This window comes from Pyrgilauda ruficollis, unplaced genomic scaffold (assembly GCF_017590135.1).
Source record: "Pyrgilauda ruficollis isolate IOZ18807 unplaced genomic scaffold, ASM1759013v1 scaffold6, whole genome shotgun sequence".
In the NCBI taxonomy this organism is placed as follows: domain Eukaryota; kingdom Metazoa; phylum Chordata; class Aves; order Passeriformes; family Passeridae; genus Pyrgilauda; species Pyrgilauda ruficollis.
In genome coordinates, this window is record NW_024527710.1 from 2,976,250 (window position 1) to 2,994,974 (window position 18,725).

Here is an 18,725-nt window from a genome sequence, read left to right on the forward strand (position 1 = left end):
GGGCGGGGAGGGGGGAGGCCGCGCTGTGCGGCCCTGCCCGGCTCGGGGGCCGCGGGGCCGGCGCGTCCCGGCCCCTCCGCGCCTCGGCCCGGCGGGACACGAGTGGGCAGCGGGCGCGGTGGAAGTGCCCTAAGGCACCGGCCGCGGGAGGGGCCGCGGCCCGGCGAGCGTCCGGCGGGTCTGTCTGCAGAGGGCGAGTTCTCCCTTGGCTTATCGGCGCAACGCCGGGCCGGGAACCCGCGGGTCTGTCATTCTTGAGCGAGATAATTTTCAATTTTCAAATACGAGAACTCCTGCTGCATCAGCCTGAACGTGATTATATAATGAGGGTAAAAAGTCGATAATAATGTTCTGGCTGCTTATATATTCCAGGTTTAGTTATGCAGTTATGGCCGTGCTTCTGTGCTTCCATGTAACACCTGCTAATCGTCAGCATTGATAAAGCAAATTTGTGGCAAAGGAGAAGTTGGCTTATGCGATTTTCAATTTCCAGCGTGAGCTGCCATTAACACTGCCTGCATCAAAACATTGTACTCCATATCAGTCTAGGATAGCTTTTTTTTTTCAAAGATGACATACAAAAGACATAGAAAGGAGACACTAATACAGAGAAGGACAGATAATATTCAATACGTTTTACTTGTCTCCAAAAGTATTTGTGAAAAATTAATTTTTTAAAAAATTCACTTTGCTTCTCTTGCCTAAAGGAAATGGCAGTTGGATCATGTTTGGTTTACTGGTAGATAGCATTAAAATATTTTTATAAATGTGCCTGTTTATTTCTCTTCCCTTTCCACAGTGTGAGTTGTCAGCTTTGATCACAGCTCTGTATTTATGCTTATAAAGATTTAAGGCTTATTTTGAAATGCATAGATATGAGTTCTTTCTCAAGTAAGGATTAGGAGAGGAAATAGAGACAGCCAGTGAAAGAAGGGCATGATCAGGAGGAAAGCTCTCAGTATTATGAGTCAGCATTGCCTGAATTTTATCAAGTGGGCTGACAGCAGCTGTAGTGATTGCCACTGAGTGTCCATCCAGCCCCACAGTACTTTGAAGAGGAACAGATGTTTGGAGAAGAAAGCTTCAACAAAACAGCCCTACTTCCTTCCCATATCTCTTCCTACACTCCCACAGGTTGAAGCTTAAGCACTTCTTGAGCTACAGCTGGTGGCTTGGATATTTTGTTTTGGTAATGTTGGTTTGTTTGGTTGGGTTTTTTGGAATTGCTCTTCATATCCTTGTCTTCTGTGGACTTGTTTAATTGCTCTTGAACAAGGAAGCAGGAGGTGGTTGGAGTAGTTGAAAGGAAGATATAGGAGAAAAGCCCTTCCAGATTTATGGCAGAAGAAGGGATGGAGAAAGTGACATGCCTAACCAGTTACTGTCAGTTTATTTTCTAGGTAAGACTGAGAGTAAACAGAGAAGTTTTAAAAATGGGAAGACAAGTCCTTTGTCATGAAAAAACTTTGCTTACATGCTTACTTTGCTATTTAAGGTTCTAATATCACAATTTAGAAAGGAGAAAGCAGCTGAGCTGGGGGGGATACATACTTAAGATTGTTTATACTTTCTTACTCTTAAGTTTCCTTAACTTGTAGAAAACAGAAATTCTAATGCTTAAGAAACAGACAAAATGTAACATTTTGCATATAATTTTAAATGTCAAGCATGCAGTTTATAAGAAAAAATCTTTTCTGGTTGATCCAAGAAACAACAATAAAAACTAACCTTGAGTTTATGAATGTTGCTTTCTAAACCATCCTATGCTTGCCTTGATTATAGATTCTTAATTCTTTTTTGTAGACCCAATTAAAACAGTAACAGTTTTAGAAAAGGCAGATAGTAAATATTATAGTAATATGTCATTTTAAGTTGTGAAATGCGTTCCCTGAAGTTCTTGAAGATGTCACTGAAGTTTGTAGGTAGCATGCTGAATTGAGCCTTGTACCTTCTGTGTTTGTAGCACGCAACATCATGTGTTGCCGTGTTTGGATTCCTTTAAGTTGGGAATACTGTCTTACTTTCATTGTAGTGATCTCTGCTGAGTGTCTGTCCATCGCAGTGCATCCTTTCCTTCTCCAGCCAGTGGTGGTTGCATGAAATGGGTGGCTGGTGATGGATAGAGCCTGGGCCCTGCTCTGCCCATTTTACACACGGCTGTGATGTGGTTTTATCGTATATGTGTGTACACAGAAACTGTCTGCTCAGAGCAGCAGAAGTGACTTAGTGAGTTGTCACTTTTCCATAATTACTCTCAATGTCATCTAACTGCTGAGAGCTCTAGAAACTATTCAGTTTGGCCATCAAGTGGTGTTTTGAGGACAGCCTAGGAAGTGTTGAGCCTGCTCTTGGGTTCAGGCAATAGATCTCCTTTCAGTCACCATGACAGTGTTGATGTTTGCAGCATGACTGTCAACCTGGTTTGCTAATTGTCTGTAGGAGTGATCCTTCCCAGTCCCAGTGAGGCAGTTGTGTATTTGGGGTTGAAGTAAAATACTAGGGTGGGTCTTTATTCTAGACAAGAGTAAGGTGGTGTGATAGAATGACTGTGGACACTTATTTTGTCCTAATTTCCAACTTGGAAAGCAGCCAAAAAGCCATAATCAAATATCTTTTTGTTCTTTTGCCTGAACAAACCTTACCTGTCTCTGATGGGCTGTGTTACTTTATCATCTTGTCTGACCAGTATTGCTTTTGCATCTGTGGTTCAATCCTTTGAAAAAAAAAAAAAGAAAGAAAAATCCAAACTTAGTATTTTGTTAGCAGGCTGTGTTCATGTATTCTGCCATATGGTAAGCTATTGATCTTCCCAAACTCCTGAATTTTCTTATGGTCTAATGTCGTGACTAAATCTTAGTGGTTCTTAGCATAGCATTAAATACCTGTTTGATGACATCATAACATGTTCTTAGCATAGCATTAAATACCTGTTTGATGACATCATAACATGTTCTTAGAATTCTGAGTTGTCAGTATCTTATACTGCATTAACTATGTATTTTTTTTCATTGTTTTCATCAGGCTGGCAGATGGGGTCAGTTTTTCAGTAGTGGATTGTTGTTGCCATAAATAACCCTGCACTTGTAGCTAAGATGATGTTAGAGGAACTTATTGTTAATTTTTGTTATAGAAAGCTAAAACTATCAAATGTCACTTAAAATGGGTGTAAAATTTTAGTTAGCCAAAACCTAACATTTTGAACATGTACTGTTGACATAACTATTGTGTAGAAGTTAGTTTTATGTGTCTCACTTTTCATGCATTCTTCTTGATTCTATGTAGCTCAAGCAGTGAACTGCTTCCAGGCATAGTAAAAAGAAATTTCAGCTTGTATGCTGTCTGAAACAGCAGAGCTAAAACTCAATATTCATTGAGAAAAGTAATTTTTTTCCTCCATTAGAATGCATTACTGGTGGAACTTCATGGGTTCAGCTGAAGTCTTAGTAACTATTTCCCAGTCCTTTGGAGAAAGAGTTGTGATCAGTCTTTCTAAAGACAAGATTGCAAAAGCAAGTTTAAATTCCATAACGAGATGCATTAAGTTAGAATGGACTTGGGATTTTTATGTGAACTTTTTGGTGTCAGGCTGACATGAAAAATCATCTGTTTCATTGAACTCCTTTCGTTCTTCCCCTGTTTTGAAAGAAGTAAACAGGCCCTTATTTCCAAATAAAAGTGCAGAAGTCAGTGGCCAACTAATCAGACCATAACTGATTTCCTTTGATGATGAGCAGATACATCATTTCTCTGAAGAGCCATTTCCCTTTTCTTTATTAAATATCTAAGGAAAATTAGATTTCTCTGTGCTGAGCTCAGAGAAGGCTGCTGGAGTGCTATTACAGACTTGCATAGCATGGAGGAAGACCCTGCCACAGCACAAAAGTACACTGCTTCCAGTTATGCTGTAAGTGCTTGTGTAGGCAGGTCATGGCTATGGTAAGTAAATTAGTGGGCAAAATTCAATATTGCTGCAGGACCACAGATGTTGGCATGGATTATGTTAAAAGAATTGACTATTGATGTTTGCAGCTGTGTTTATATCTGCTCTGTTTACTGGATAGCTTGGACACCTTTCCTATGTGGAAATTACTAATTAGTTATGCTTGTCACTGCTGAAACTTTTACGTTCTGTTTCTTGTCTGTCAGCAGCTGCAGGTTGCAGTGAGTTGTAGTTCACAAGAAAGGCTGGCTACCAGTCAGTCATTTAGAAACTGTTTTACTTTTGAGTGTAACTGATAGAAAGGTGGCCTTTTAGCTGATCATTTGAAGGAGAGGAACATCCTAATTAATCAAGTTTTGAGTGTTACCATATTGCATGAGGGACATGCTTATGTCCTTTGGTTTCTCCATTAAGTCTCATTTCATACATTCCTTTGGGAAGGGAACTGTGCACAGCCTTGTAAATGAGAGAGGAGCATTTTGGTTCTAACCTGCACATTGTGTTTATCTGATCTCTGTAAAAAGGAGCATTAGACCTAGAAAATTCTTGAGCTGCTAGTATGTAAACAAAGTTGCATGGAATGGTAAGTTTTCACATGTCAGATACTAAATCCTTTTAAACTTACCTATTGAACTGCTTGTAAATTTTGTATCCTTTTTAAATGAAGAGTTGTGTCAAAAACATTGATTTTGATTGAGTGAGTGTTTAAAAATAGGACTCAATTGTTTCTCACTTCCAAAATATGGACCTAAAGGTTGTAGTAAATTTAACTGCATTTGTGCACTTTTGTTTATTTCTGTCCTAATGTAGTGTAGATGCTAGATGTGCCTCCTTTCCAGGAGGAAGCTGGGCTTTGGGGAATGAGTAGAAAGTAAAATCTGTAGAAAGGAGCTATAATTATAAACATGTGTGCTTCAGAGTGTGTTACTCTTTTGTAAGTGCGTGATGATACTTGAACTTCAGTTAAATAATTGAATTGCATTTTACTGAAAAGACAAAACCCCTAAATCTTCCAATCTATTGCATAAAAAACCTTGACAAGATTGATTTTATTTTAGCTGGTTAATGTGATTGTTGCCTCTGTTTTGTTAGCCAAGAGGATGGTCCTTCAAGTACATGTGTGTGCCATTGACATGCTGAACCTCAAATAAAAAGAAATTGTCCAGATTGAGGTCTAAGAAAACAAAGGAAATGTTCTGTTAAAGGTTTTTACTGTAGTCCATCAGTATTTTCTCTTGCAGCTCTGAGGAGCTCTCAGCCATCTTGGGTACAAAAGCACTGTATCTAATTCTTTTCCTTGAAAGAAGGCCTCAGTTTCTTGAAGGTTGTTACATTCCTGTGTCAGAGGTGAAACTTTTTTTTGCTAAAGGACCATCTCTGGATGCACAGAAGATAGTGCCAGCAAAAGCACTGTTGGTTTGTCTTCTCAGCACACTGGGACAATGCCTGGCAGACTGTAAACCACATTGGACTGCAGAGGTAATTAAAAACCTGGAATTGTTCTTGGAAAGAAACGAAATTTAGTACAACTTGGTCAGTGATGGAAATGATACTCATATGACTTTGAGCAATGTTTTCAACCTTTAGTGGGTTGCTACAACATTTCTAATGAAGTTCCTCTTTAAAACACCTCATATATTAGTTGTACATGTGAACTGCCATTCCAGCTTTCTCTGGGACCATCAAAACCCCATGACACATTAGTCAGATGATGAGTTTTAAAAATGATGGTACGCTAAGATTTGATAGCCTAAATTTTATACAATCCAAAATGTTAGACTGCCTTTTTTTTTTTTTTTTTTTTTTTTTCAGAAAGTCTTGGGGAGCTAGTGTGTATCAAATGAAATGGAAGCTAGGGAATGGTAGCCATGACATTCCTGACTACTGTTTGGTGATATTACAAGAAAAATCAGGAATATGAGCATAAATGAGGACTTCTCACTCATGCTTCTGCAGAAATCAGTTATATGAATTTTTAGTGTAAAAGACCCAAATGAAGTTTATAGTGAAGCCATGTTTGAGCCCTGAATTAGGATTTTAGCTTGTATGGGAACATGATAGCTGGCTGACTCACCAGCTGTATCTCCTGCATGTGTCATTGACTGAGTTGGTTTAATTTGTTCTACAGATATTAGAATGCTATTAGCTTTGAAGCAGGAAGGAGACTGGGTCTATGGAATGCTATAAAACTGGCTTGAAACCACATATACAGTTTCAGACCCAATTATGTCAGACTTCTTTTTGTATGTAGAGTAGTATGGAGATTACTTCCTGTATTCTGGAAGTACCCACTTCTTTCTCTTTTCATGAAGAGAAGAAATCATGGAAACAAATGATACATAACAGTAGTGTTTGTGTAAGGCTTGCAGTTATTTTTACTTTATCATGTGGCAAGAATAATTGAGACAGTATTTCAAGGTATCTGTAATCTTTTGGGTAATCAAGATACCAGGATATAATTGTTTAATACAAATGTTCCTCAGGGAAATGCAGGGAAATGCTAGTAAGCAAATTCAACATGTACAGTGAAATATCTTTTTAAAAGAAATCTAAATAGGCTTTTTTAGAAAAAACAGATTTTGTCTGGCAAATGCAAATACAAGGAGTGCTAGCATAATTAGGCCTTCTGAAAGGTGATGCACAATACCTGAGTATTCTCAGGGAAAGAGGTTTGTACATTTGTATGTAATGTGGAATGTTGCAGTCTACCTTTAGCTGGCCTTACTTAAAATATTATACATGCAGCCCTCACTGCAGTATTCCTTTGAGTAATTTGAAAAACTAAACACAGTATTGTAGTCCTCTTGGTAATAAAGACCTGTAATCATCAGCTGATTAAGGGTACTAAACATAAAGTTGTGATGCTGAATTTTATGTGTTTTAGTTGGCATATATATATGTGCTGCATATCATGCATCTGTGTTTAGTATCAATATAAACATTTATGTTTGCAATATTTTAGAGGATGTAGCAGACAGGTCTTGTCTTGCCTGATTGGCTCATCAGGTGGCTGAGAATTGCTGGTAGTTCTGTTTTCCCAGTGGAAACTGTGTAAGAGTACAAAGTCTTTGGTAATTAAGTCTTGTGTCCCCCCATCATTTTAAAGATCAATGTGTTCAAACTCAAAATTCACAATTCTTTAGGAGAGATCTGCATGACCTTAGGCAAGCAGAAGCCAATGAACAGTTCCTGTGCTCTGGGTTCGTTGGCAAGCCGGGAGCAGTGTAGCAGTTGATGGGACTGGGAGTCTGAGTGAGTGTGCCTGCTTTGGAGCTCGGAGATGCCTGCTCAGTTCCATGTGTCCTCCTGCGCAGGGTAAGGAAGATGTGCCCCTGCTTGCTTGTCTCCAGATCTAGCCATCTTCAGTGGAAGGAGCTGATGTCCCAAGAGGGAGCTGGAAGTGTTCAAAATCCAGGATAAATTGGCAAGTTCTTGAGTGATCCCTCTCCAGAGAAAAAGCATGTTTTTACAATTGGTTGATTCTATTTTTCATCACACATCAATAATAATTAGTAATAGCTTGAGCATCCTGATGGTGTTCTTGATGGTTTGGCATACATCCCAGCCCATGTAGGTTACCTTTTGTACTCTTTAAAGGTAACTTGGATTTCAGCATCTGAAAAATGCTGGGAATAAGAAGGAAACCAATTCTCTTTGCAGAGTTGAAAAACTGGCTGAGGTGAGTTGAGCAAAGGATCCTGTTCACTGGGATCTTATAGCCTGGGCTGGTTAGCTGAACGAGGATGGAGAGCTCGCCTAGATGTGGGAGGGGTTGGCACTCAGGAGCGGTCTGGGCTGGAGCTCTGTGTGCGGCGGTTGGCCGGGAAGCGCCGCGCTGGAGCAGCCTGGTGAGCGGGAGGGCTCCAGCAGGGAGGGAGCGGCAGAGGTGCGAGGTGGGGACAAAGCCCTGTCTCGTGTAGCTGGATTTACCACTGTGACCTAGCTAAGATCACAGGAGGGGCGCTGTGGTGTATCTGGCTGTCCTTGTTCCTGCTACAAACAGCTGAGCACATGACTACCATTTCTTTTCCACAGCAATGAGGAGTAGCAAAGGGAAGGATGCATTGTGTCCAAAATAATTGAAGTGTAGAGCATCGTTCTTGCAGGCAAAAGGCAGACATTGCTGCAGGCCTGCAGATGCATCTGTTAAAATAATAACCAGGTTTAAAAAGAAACACTTGTTTAGGAAAGCCTTGAGGACACTGCCCAAAAAATCCAAAGGTTAAAGGTTTAATGAGACTTGTTCTCTTGAGTCTTTTCAGAATACTGTGTTAAGCAAAATCACACCTCTAAAGAATGGAGGTTAAACGGACTCTCACACAGATTTCCCTGCATTTGCTGGAGTTGGTGATGCCCAGTTAAACTATCTGCTGTCATTCATACTAAATATATTCTCATTGCTGTCCCTGTGATTGGTAACTGGGGGAGCCTCAGCCTCTGTCAGGGCTAGGGTGAAACTTGTTCTCTGCTTTGTGCTGTCAGAGGAGAGGTACAGATCTCCTGGGAGTCAGTAGGATCCACCTGTGCACTGTGTGTACGTATTGTCTCGGTGTGTGACAGATCTCTTGTGGCAGGGGTTCTCGGCAGAAAGGTGGGAGGCAGCAGTGCTGGCTCAGTGATAGCCAGGTACAGCTGTGCTGTTGGGTGGAACGGGGCTCATGGGATTGGAAAGCTGGTGACATAGCAGGGATTTTCAGTCTTCATTAAGAGGAGGCAGGTATGCTCAGTGTGTCCATAGGAATGCTGGTGCATTGCTCTTCACAGGAGAAAAAAATAATTAAACCAAGCTATAGTTTTGCAGCTTAAATTCAGTAAAATAATTAATTCAAGTATTTGGATCTTTAATGTTGATATTGGTATTCCATATTTTCCACATCACTAGAATCAGCTGAACAAATGTAACTGCTGTTTCCATACTTTCCTGAAGAGAATAAACTACCATCAAAATAATTTGCTTTATTGCCAGTGATTTTCTGTTACAATTTAGACTAAGTTCCATTTTCATGTTAGTATTTAAATGGAACCAAAAAAGAAGATATACTTAAAATAAACAGGCAAAGCCAAACACCTAAAATTACTAATGACAATATATACTCACTTTCAAAAATTCTGGTATTTTATAATTTTTTAAATTTATAATTTTAATTTTTTTTAAATTATCCTGGACATTGTCACTCCAAATCAGGGTGTTTTATTTCCACTTCTCATCAAAATACCAATTTGTTTTCAGAGTAGAGTAAAACCACACAGAGGAAAGAAATGCTAAAAACTGTGCATATGACTTACTTTACTATTAATGTTCTGATGCATATTGGATTCTGGAGGCAGTTTACTAGAGCCATAGATATAAAAAAATAGAGAATCTTCTTTATTAATGAAGTATGCATTTGTTCAGATCAGGTTTCTTGGGATATAGCCCAAGGTTTTCTCATTTTCCAATTTCAGTGACCTGTTTTCTAGAAGGTTTTAAATCACTTTTCAAAGATTAGCTCTGTGAAATCTTCTGCCACTGTTGTAAATTTTGAAATTAAGGTAGGTGAAATCATGAAATATGAAAAATCCTGTTACTGTATGCTATCCAGGGAATTGGATGATGAACACATAGCTAAATATCTTCATGTCTTGGTTCGGGAGTCTTCACTGATGCTGACAAATTAAGAGAGCTGGCTCTAGATATTTAGGAAACCTGGAAAAGCCTGGCAAAAAGGATGTAGGTGTGACTCGTTAGCTGTTAGATCAGAATTGTGTTTTTCTTGATTTAGCTTGGCCCTAGGTGACTGCCCTAACTATTTTCCCCCAGACAAATTTTTCATGTGTTTTTGATGCAAATTTCACTGTGAGCCTTTTGATCTTCAAACATTTGGTTTTGGTAGTTGTGCACTTTGTCTGCTCTGTGTATCAGTATTTTCAGATAGCTGGCTAGAAATAGTTTTGGGGTGCTGATTCTCTGATACATTCTGATGCACCTCTGAGCTGCCCTGAGAAACAGTATTGTTAGGCACATTGTTTTGACTGACTTAACTGCTCTTGCATGGTATTCTTGACCATCTATTTTTTATATTCTTCACCTAATTGCCTTCTTCACACTTTTGAGTTAATTTTAATGCCCAGTGATATGTTGGTGAATGCATGTCAGCAAGATTGTTGATTTCTGTCCCTACACCACCCCGCTTCAGCTGTCCTACTGTACAGTGTAATTCTTGTCATTTATAAGCCAAACTGACCTTGAATTTTGTTTTATGCCTTAAGTCTTTCCAGTTCCTTTACTTTGTGAAAAGATAAAAATTGAATGTATGTTTTTTCTTCCCATTTGCACCACATAGGGTATTACTCAAAATCATTGCTTTCCTAATCCTTATACCTAAGATTCTTAGAGCGGGTGACTCCTAAAGCCTGCTGCATATGGCAGTCATTTTTACTGTGTTAAGATTGGCCCTGGTTCTGCCAGCATTTATTTTTGGAATTACTTGTGATATTTTAAGCAGTTTAAAGCCTTTGAGAAAATAATCAGTCTTAAGTGAGATGTATGGGTTACCTTCATTATAATGTGGTTTTATTCAAAGTGAAACAGCAGTAATTTATCCTTTCATAGCAATAGTGAATAAAGGATATAGACTGAGTGAAATATTAATGCATGTATTAAACTTAGAATTTTGAAACCTTTAGTAATTTTCCTTCCTTTCTTTTATAAAAGATGGTGTTAAATGCTAGTGTTGGAAGCGATTTTTTTCCCAAGATTATATTTTTAAAATAAGTGTTGGGATCTTTGTGTTTTGGGTTGTTGTGGGTTTTTTTTTTTTTTCTTTTTCCTTTTTTCTTCTTTTTATATACCTGACTTTTGCTGTCCAACAGTGACAAGAACCAACTGGAACCTTTCTGATGCTTATGTTGGTATCTTACTATCCCCACTTGTGGTTTGCATCCCTGCCTCTGAAGACTTCCAGCAAAATTTGATACCATTTTCAGAATGAATGCTAAGCATATGAAAATTGAAAATGTCTTCTAGGAGAGACCTTAGGTGTCATGTTGTTGTTGGATAGTAAGCGGAAAGGTTGATTCCACTTGTTTGGGTTTGGCCTGTGTTGTTTTGCTTGTTTTCTGAAGGCATTCAGTGTGTCTTCTTTTTGATATGAAGTGAAAATAAAATACTGATGGATTTCATTGACAGGAAAGTTCTTTTTAGCATTGTATCCAACTAAAGCTTCTGTTTCAGCAATCAGTCACTAAGTCTATATATTGTGCTTCAGATAAATGCACAGTGTGATGAGTTGGAGTTTTTTATTTCAGTTGAAATTTTGCTTTAATTAGATTCTGTTGGAGGATCTTGGGAAGGGATTTTTTCTTCCCTGTAGCTCAGTGTCTTCAGTATCTTAGTAATTATTTATAGGCTGTACTGCAGATTTCTTTGTGACGTTGAGTAATTCAGTGTTTTGGGGAAATCAGCAAAGTTCAAAATAAATAGTTACCAGCAACACCACTTCAGAAGTTCCTCTTCAGCCTCGGTTTTGCCAAGTTTTAACATTTGTTAGGCAGCCAGCTCTTCCTCTAAGGTGCACCTGGATTTCCTGTGAGTTGGTCTGGGAAAGGATTAAACTCTGAGTTACCATGTGTCAAAGCCCCTTACATTTTCAGATGCTGAAGGGAAGCTCTAGTGAGGGGTTCACTGGAAGATGCCCCCAAGAGCTGCTCTGGTCATTCTGCCCATTGCACTGGTCAAGAAGTAGCAGCAGATAATGATCAGCACGAGTTAACCTTTGCTTTCCTGGGCCCACTGCTTCCCTGACTCTAGCAGCACCTCTTGCTTTCCCCCAAAACCCTGGGGTCTGTCCAGGCACTGGCAGTGCGACTGAGGATCAAGGACACTTGGTGTAGAAGTGACAAGAAGAGAAAGTGAGGAGAGAAAAAAGGCAGCAGTGTGATGCATTACTGTGAGACTTTCAGCTGTTGTAGATTCATGGGCACAGGTGCTTTGTGACTTTTCTGCACACTGGCAATGCTAGAGGATGCTTTGCTTTGGTGTAAATCAGAAATGGAGTGCCGCTGCTCCTCTGTCCTGGCACTATAGGGATTAGTGAAGATGAGCAGTGGGTGGTCTGGGGGTTACACTGATATTCTGCTTCAGTGTCTATCAGTAAAGTAGTTGATTGTTTCTATATCTGTATTTCTGCAGTTTCTGTGCCATTATTTTAGTTTATCAAGATGTTTTAAAATAAGCTTTTATTTCTATTTATTTTTATAATGGAAAGTCGGAGCTGATCCTGGATCCTGTGGTATTTCTGTACTGCAGAGATGAGCTCTGTGAGTATACATCAGGAGTTTCTTGGGGTTTGTCTTTGTGGATTAGCAACATACTTGCATGTTACTTCTATAATACTGTATTGCTGGTGATGCTTGTGTTACTTCTGACAGCCTTGGGGTCCTGGAGAAATTAATAATCTCAGTGTTGCTTTGTGCATATTGTATATTTTTTCCTTTGTTTGATGCAGCAGGTTTGCTGGAAAAAAGGAGTTTAAAAAGGACAACTTTTGCATCCTCTTCTTTGTGTCGATACAGGTGGCGACAGACAAGGTTGCAGGCAAGCTGAGCTCCACTCTCTCATGGGTGAAGAACACGGTATCGCACACCGTCAGTCAAATGGCCAGCCAGGTGGCGAGTCCATCTGCCTCCCTCCACACCACATCCCCCTCCACCACCCTGTCCACACCCGCCCTGTCACCATCCTCACCGACACAGCTGAGCCCAGACGACTTGGAATTGCTTGCTAAACTTGAGGAACAGAACAGGTGAATGGAAAACTTTTTGCTCCTCGAAGTAGAGTCATGAGACTAAAACTGGTTTATTGCCATTGTAGCATAGAGGCTGTTAAAGGGGAATTAGTTAAAAAATTCATGGCACAGCACTTTTGAAAGCCCAAAGGTTTAAGAATTTGTATTTTTGTGCTGTGTTTTTACAAGTTATGTTTTTCTGAAACTCTATAAGGTCTTTTTCAGGAGTGTTTGTAGCTGCCTCTAATAGTAAGAAATTACACAGTGATTTTTAGAATGCAATTTAAAGTAAAGTATCCCAGGGGCAACACTTGTGTGTAACCTTCTTGCCCTCTAAGATCATAACTATAATTTCTATTAATTTCTTGAAATCTTAAATCTTTCTCAATTTTTTTTTTCACTTTTATCCAGTTCTTGTTTCAGCTACATAACCTGCTATGTAGAGAGATAGAACCGTGTTCAGCCCCCTTCTTGCTGTTACACTAGTGTTGCCTGATGCTTAACATCTTAAATTAATCAAAAGTAAATTCCTAATAAGTTTTTTCTGTTCATCTTGCCTTTTTATATATAGTAACAGTTTTCATGGTAGCCTTGTCATGAGTGCCTATTTATCTGCACCGTGTACAATTCAAGATGCAACTTTCAGGTGGATCAGTTGCTCTTGATGTGCACAGTGATGCAAATTCACAATATCACTAAGAAATTAAATTGGACTATATAATTTCTTAATGTTTAATTTCCAGAAGCCATACTCATTTGTACTTTTGAGTCAGGACTCCTAAGTCATCTGTCCTTTTGCAAACTCTAGTTACATTTAACAAGTGTGTTTCAATAATTTTTGAGAGGTTGGCTGTAAACAACTTGAGCTCCAAGTAGCTTTTTAGACTTGGCAGGTAGCTGCAGGGCTTTGTTACCTACTGGAGATGGCTATCCCTGAGCTGTAGTGCGGTGAAGGTTTGATAATTTAGCTCAAACTAGCTTCTGTTCCAGCTTCTGTGAGAGTGCTGGTCTTTGCACTGAGGCAGTTGAGGTACTCTATTTTTGATTGGGTTGGGTTTCTTTGGAAGTTTTTTGCTTTTATGTTTTGTTGGTTGGTTGGTTTGGGGAGTGGGGGTGTTGCATTTTGGTGGATTTTTGTGTGATTTTCTTTAGTGGTGTTTTTTTTGTGTGTGGGTTTTGTTTTTGTTTTTTTTTTTTTTAATATTATTCTTGGTTGGGAGGGGTTGTTTGGTTTCAGGTTTTGTTTTAGTTGGTTTGTTTATTTGTTTGGTTTTTTCTCTGCTGAGTCACTTCTGAGGGTAGTAACTTTCAGTGGAGGAAACAAGTAACTGGGGGGAGCAGAGGCAATGCCTGTATGTCACCAGGCATGTCTTCTCCCATGTCTGTATTCTAGCCTGATAGCAGCACAATTTTAAGGGAATTTGATACATCTGTCCAGATTTTGACAATAGAAGGAAGCTTCTAGAGCCACCTCATACACTCTTCCTTGTCTTCGAAGATGAGCTCCATTTAATTTTTGCCATGCAAATGAAAAATTATCAAAAGAAGCAAAAAAAATAGTTAAATAGCGCTTTTTTAGAAAGCCAATTTGCATTTAATCTGAGGCTTTCTAGTCTGTTCATGACAAAGCAACTAGCTTGTATTTGAAAAGCAAACTGTTCTTTGGACTGCTTATCTCTGTTGGAGTGTAATGTCTTCACATCTAGAGCCTTCTCATTAAGGCCTGCAGTCAGACTGCCTGGCTTGTTGAAAGAGGAATGTGAGCTTGGGCTTTCTGTCTAAAGTCAGCTTTCTTCATTTAGTAAGTAAACTAGCCAATCTTGTCTGGTTTTATTTCATTTTAGCCAGACATGTTGTTAGTACCACACTAGCCTTGTGTGTGAGTTCTCTTTAGAGCCTGGCCTATCAAGTGTACCCTTGCTGGTGAGGTACTGCCTGCCCTTTAATACTGAAATTCGATGCTCTTGTGCTGGCTGCACTGTAGTTTCAGAGCATTTGCATCTGCAGTTTAGCACAGTGGCACTTTGTTGACAGTTGTACTCTGTTCACAGGGAACCATTCTTTCTGCTTGCTGGAAGAACTGCTGCTGTGGATGTTTGTAAAGGTTTTGGGTTTTTTGAAAGCTTTTATGTCAGAAGGAGAATATGAATTAGGTAACAGAAAAGGGAAGAACTCAAATTGTTTCAAGCTAATTCTTGTAGCATTCTGTAATCTAATTATACTGAAAGTCCCCACAGAATAAAGAGGAAGCTCAGTCCAGAGTCCTGGTGGAACAGTTTGGCATTAGTAAATGATTTATAAAGTTTTAAATGAAAGAAAAGAGTGACTAAACGTCACAGAACTTGCGACTTACTGTGAACAGAACTTCCTGTTTTCAAATCTAAGGACAATGAGTTTATCCAGGTAAGGTCTAATTACAGAAACTTAGTATAACTTCTACAGAAACCTGTGAAAACTGGAAGTGTCTCATTAGAACCTAGTTTTTATAATCTTAATGTTTATTCTATGCTTTTTCCTGTGTGATTACTTTGAATTTGGTTTTGAGGCATTGTCTTGGATAGAGAGAAAGAGTTTCAAACTAATTTTTCATTATGGATCAGTATAAGCCAGGTTTCTAAACATTTGAAGTGGATTTTTAAAGTATTTTCTTTAAAACTAGATTTTGTGCATTCCATTGATAAATGGAAAATTATTTGAATTTTTTTAAAAAATAAAATCCCAAATGAAAATTTGTCTTGAAAAGGCTTTTTTTTTCTTTTTCTTTTTTTTAACCATTTAACTCTTTTCCAAACAAAATTCTCCTGTAGAAACTGTGCTATTTATCTTCATGAGTTAAATTACTTTTTTCCTTGCTTTCATAAACACCAGTAGGTGAAAGCTGGGAACAGGGAAAACTAGTATAAATAACTTCATTGTAGCAGAGAGCTTAAATATTGTAGGTATTTCTGTATTATTAAATATTAGGTATTTCTGAGATTTCTCTACCATCTCAGATGCAATATGCCCTGGGCTATAATTTGTTAAATATCTAAAACATAACCTGACCTTGCTTAAATGCTGGGGGATTAACTTTCATACTAATTTTTGAGAAATTATTCAACCACATGGTTCTGCTATACTGATATTGGAATTCTTAGAAGTTAAAGCACAGATTAAACTTGTGGTATAGTGAAACACTTCCAAGTTAGTCTGAATTCCTGCTCTTACCTAACACATGGTCCAAAAAATTTCCCCTGCTTATGGGGCTCAATATTAGTTAAGGATAAACAAAGCATTGCCCTTTTGCCAAGTCCATGGCCACAGCAACCAGCTCACAGGAAAGTCTCCTCAGGAACTTGTCTAGCACTTGACACATCTTGATTTGTACTTTGCTGCTGGACAGCCCCAGAGGTTCTCATGTTTGAGCTCCTCACTTTAATTACACATTCATTAGCTCTACTAGTCACATGTGTTGCCTTGTCCTTGGTCTGTAGGTCTGGGATTTCTCTCATGTGTTTATAAAACACCGTGTTGATTTGTGAACAGTTGTCAGCAAATGTCAGTTCTTTTAAAATTACTTTAAAGGTTTTAATTGTTCTGTCTTTATTTACACTGTCAATTTTCAAAAGTGTAATCAGGTAGACTTATAGGAGGCTAATTTTTTGTCTTTTAAATGACTGCATTTTAAAGTTCTTTGACATTTGATGTTACCAGTGAGGGTATTTAACTTCCTTAGGTTTTCTTTGTCAGTCTGATGCATGACAGCTGTGGGTGACATTTTTATCTGTTTCTTAAAATGCTGCAGTGTGAGCTATTCTATCTGCAGATTTACTTGAGATCTCAAGAGAAAGCAGTAGCATTGAACGATTCTTTTCACATTTAGTCCAAATGAATGCTGTGAAACTGTTTCACTGAACCTCTGGGTGCATTCTTTGTCAAGAAAACAATTAATAGTGTGATCCTTTGATTAGAAGAACTTGAATTTGGTTTTTGTGTGCTTTCTTTGCAGACTCTTGGAAACAGATAGCAAATCCTTACGATCAGTAAATGGGTCAAGAAGAAATAGTGGCTCTTCTCTTGTATCTAGTTCATCAGCTTCTAGCAATCTCAGCCATCTTGAAGAAGACTCGTGGATCCTGTGGGGGCGGATTGTGAATGAATGGGAAGATGTACGCAAAAAGAAAGAAAAGCAAGTTAAGGTAGTTGGAAACTGTTGTTTGGATTTATTTTTAATGTGATATAAATGATACTGTTTTATCTTTGTGATGGGCTTATTATTTTTAAAAAATATGTAATACAAACTACAAATTGAATCTTTCCATCCCTAAGCCCTAGTGCTTCCTTTGTAACCTTCCTATGTGCTGTCACCCAGCAAATGTTTCCTGCTGAAAACCAGATGCATTTACTGTATCTTGAATACTAGCTAAAGCTTTCAGTTTACCTCTGATGAGAGATTTCCATGAGTGCAGGGATGCTTAGCTTCATGTTTCCAAAAATGGAATTACCGAAAATCAACTGAAGGGCATCTGATAGCTTGATGCTCTGATTATGTATGTGTATGCCATGCTGCTATATACTGAGCAGCTCTCTTTTTAAAGCGTTCTTAATAGGAGAGCTGATAATTATACTCAAAGGCTATAATGAGTTTAGGTTTTTGTGCTTGCCAAGTATGTTGATCCCAGAGATGACCTTAGGCAGAAGAACTCATAGTTTCTAAATTCTGGGTGGATTGGATGAACTTTGACCGGTGTGTCCAGGCTGGGTTAGTTGTGGTCATGTACAGAAGTGGAGTTCAGTTACACTTTAAATTCAAACCAAAAAGCATTTAGTGCATTTGAATGTATCCATGTTTCAGTGGCAGCAAGCAGAACAGTGTGGGATTTTTTTGTTAGTAGGCAAGTTTGTTCTGCTTTAGTTCTTTATTGGCTGTAGTCTGTAGTTTTATGTGCAGAATACAAATGTGTCAGGGTCTTTTGAACAGTTGGAAATGTGTGTCTATGAATAGGTTGTGGGAAGGCAGAACAATGGGCTAAAGTAAAGAATCTTTTGTATGGAGCAGTTGTGAAGAGAGAACATGACTTGAGAAAGGAAACAAGGGAAGAAAATGAACTAAAAATTTCCTGCTTGCATAGGGAAAGCAGTTTCTGGAAAGGTGTTCCAAAAGGGCATAGGAAAAAAGAAAAAGAAGGCCATAGGAATCTGGCAAGAGAAAGGAAAAGTGAGGTGGTAATAAGACGACCTGGTTAGTTAGAATTTGTTTGAACATTTTCAATTGTCACAAGTGTCACTTGTTTTTACAGCTGGCCAAATACAATTTGAGGAGTATTTGACTAACTTTCGGGGAGTATTTAAATATATTGCTGAATAATATATTGAAAACTAGCCAAGTTTTCCTTTGCTGTTAAATAATTCTCAGTATTTTTTTGTTGAAAGTCAACCTTAACTGTGAGTCTGCATTTCTGATGGAATATCCGAAGATCCACACCTATTTCCTGAGCATGCCAGTAGGTAAATAGGTAGCAGCATAGGTGTCTTTTTGTCCTGGCTGTAAAAGCTGGTCTTAGGTTATTAGAAATCTGGTCAGTTTTTAGGTTTTAGGCATACGTGTGTGGACCTTCCTCCAAAGATGATGTGTTCCATCCTTTATATTTCTCAATCCACTTCAGATCTTGCTTCTTTTTTATGAAGCACTTCTAAAGGATGACTCAAGTCCTGCTGTTCAGTTCACATGGCGTGTCCAGTAGATGTGTTTCCTGCTGTTCCTTTTAGGAAAGTTGGAGGGGTTAACTCTATTATTCTGTCAAGCAGGCATGTTAATGAGGCATTAGCAAGAAGTTTCTTGCTTTATTAGTACCCTTGAGGCTTTAGATGACTGACGTTCCGTCCAGTTGCATTGTTGACAGAGGACAGGTAGAGACAGTTGTTCTTGTCTTGGATTGGGAATCTTTTAGGAAAAACACCTTGGTGTTGTGTTGTAGACAGGAGAAATAGTTGGAGTGGCATCACTACAGTGGTTCTGAAGAAGGATGGATTGAGAACTT

The 18,725-nt window shown here is 38.7% G+C and overlaps 1 protein-coding gene across 10 annotated transcripts in view; it reads left to right on the top strand.

Moving 5' to 3' along the window:
• Positions 1-18,725, top strand: part of EVI5 (ecotropic viral integration site 5) — a 74,272-nt gene that overhangs the window by 300 nt on the left and 55,247 nt on the right. For 2 of the 10 annotated variants that reach the window (XM_041483098.1, XM_041483100.1), the window contains exons 1-4: positions 47-329; positions 12,187-12,238; positions 12,494-12,723; positions 16,694-16,883. In XM_041483098.1, the coding sequence (XP_041339032.1) occupies positions 12,230-12,238; positions 12,494-12,723; positions 16,694-16,883 (429 nt within the window). In that variant the 5' untranslated portion in view covers positions 47-329; positions 12,187-12,229. Of the gene's footprint in view, positions 1-46; positions 330-5,365; positions 5,420-7,083; positions 7,256-7,600; positions 7,620-12,186; positions 12,239-12,493; positions 12,724-16,693; positions 16,884-18,725 lie in introns of those variants that run through there. The other 8 variants (XM_041483092.1, XM_041483097.1, XM_041483090.1 and 5 more) reach the window with 8 other exon arrangements.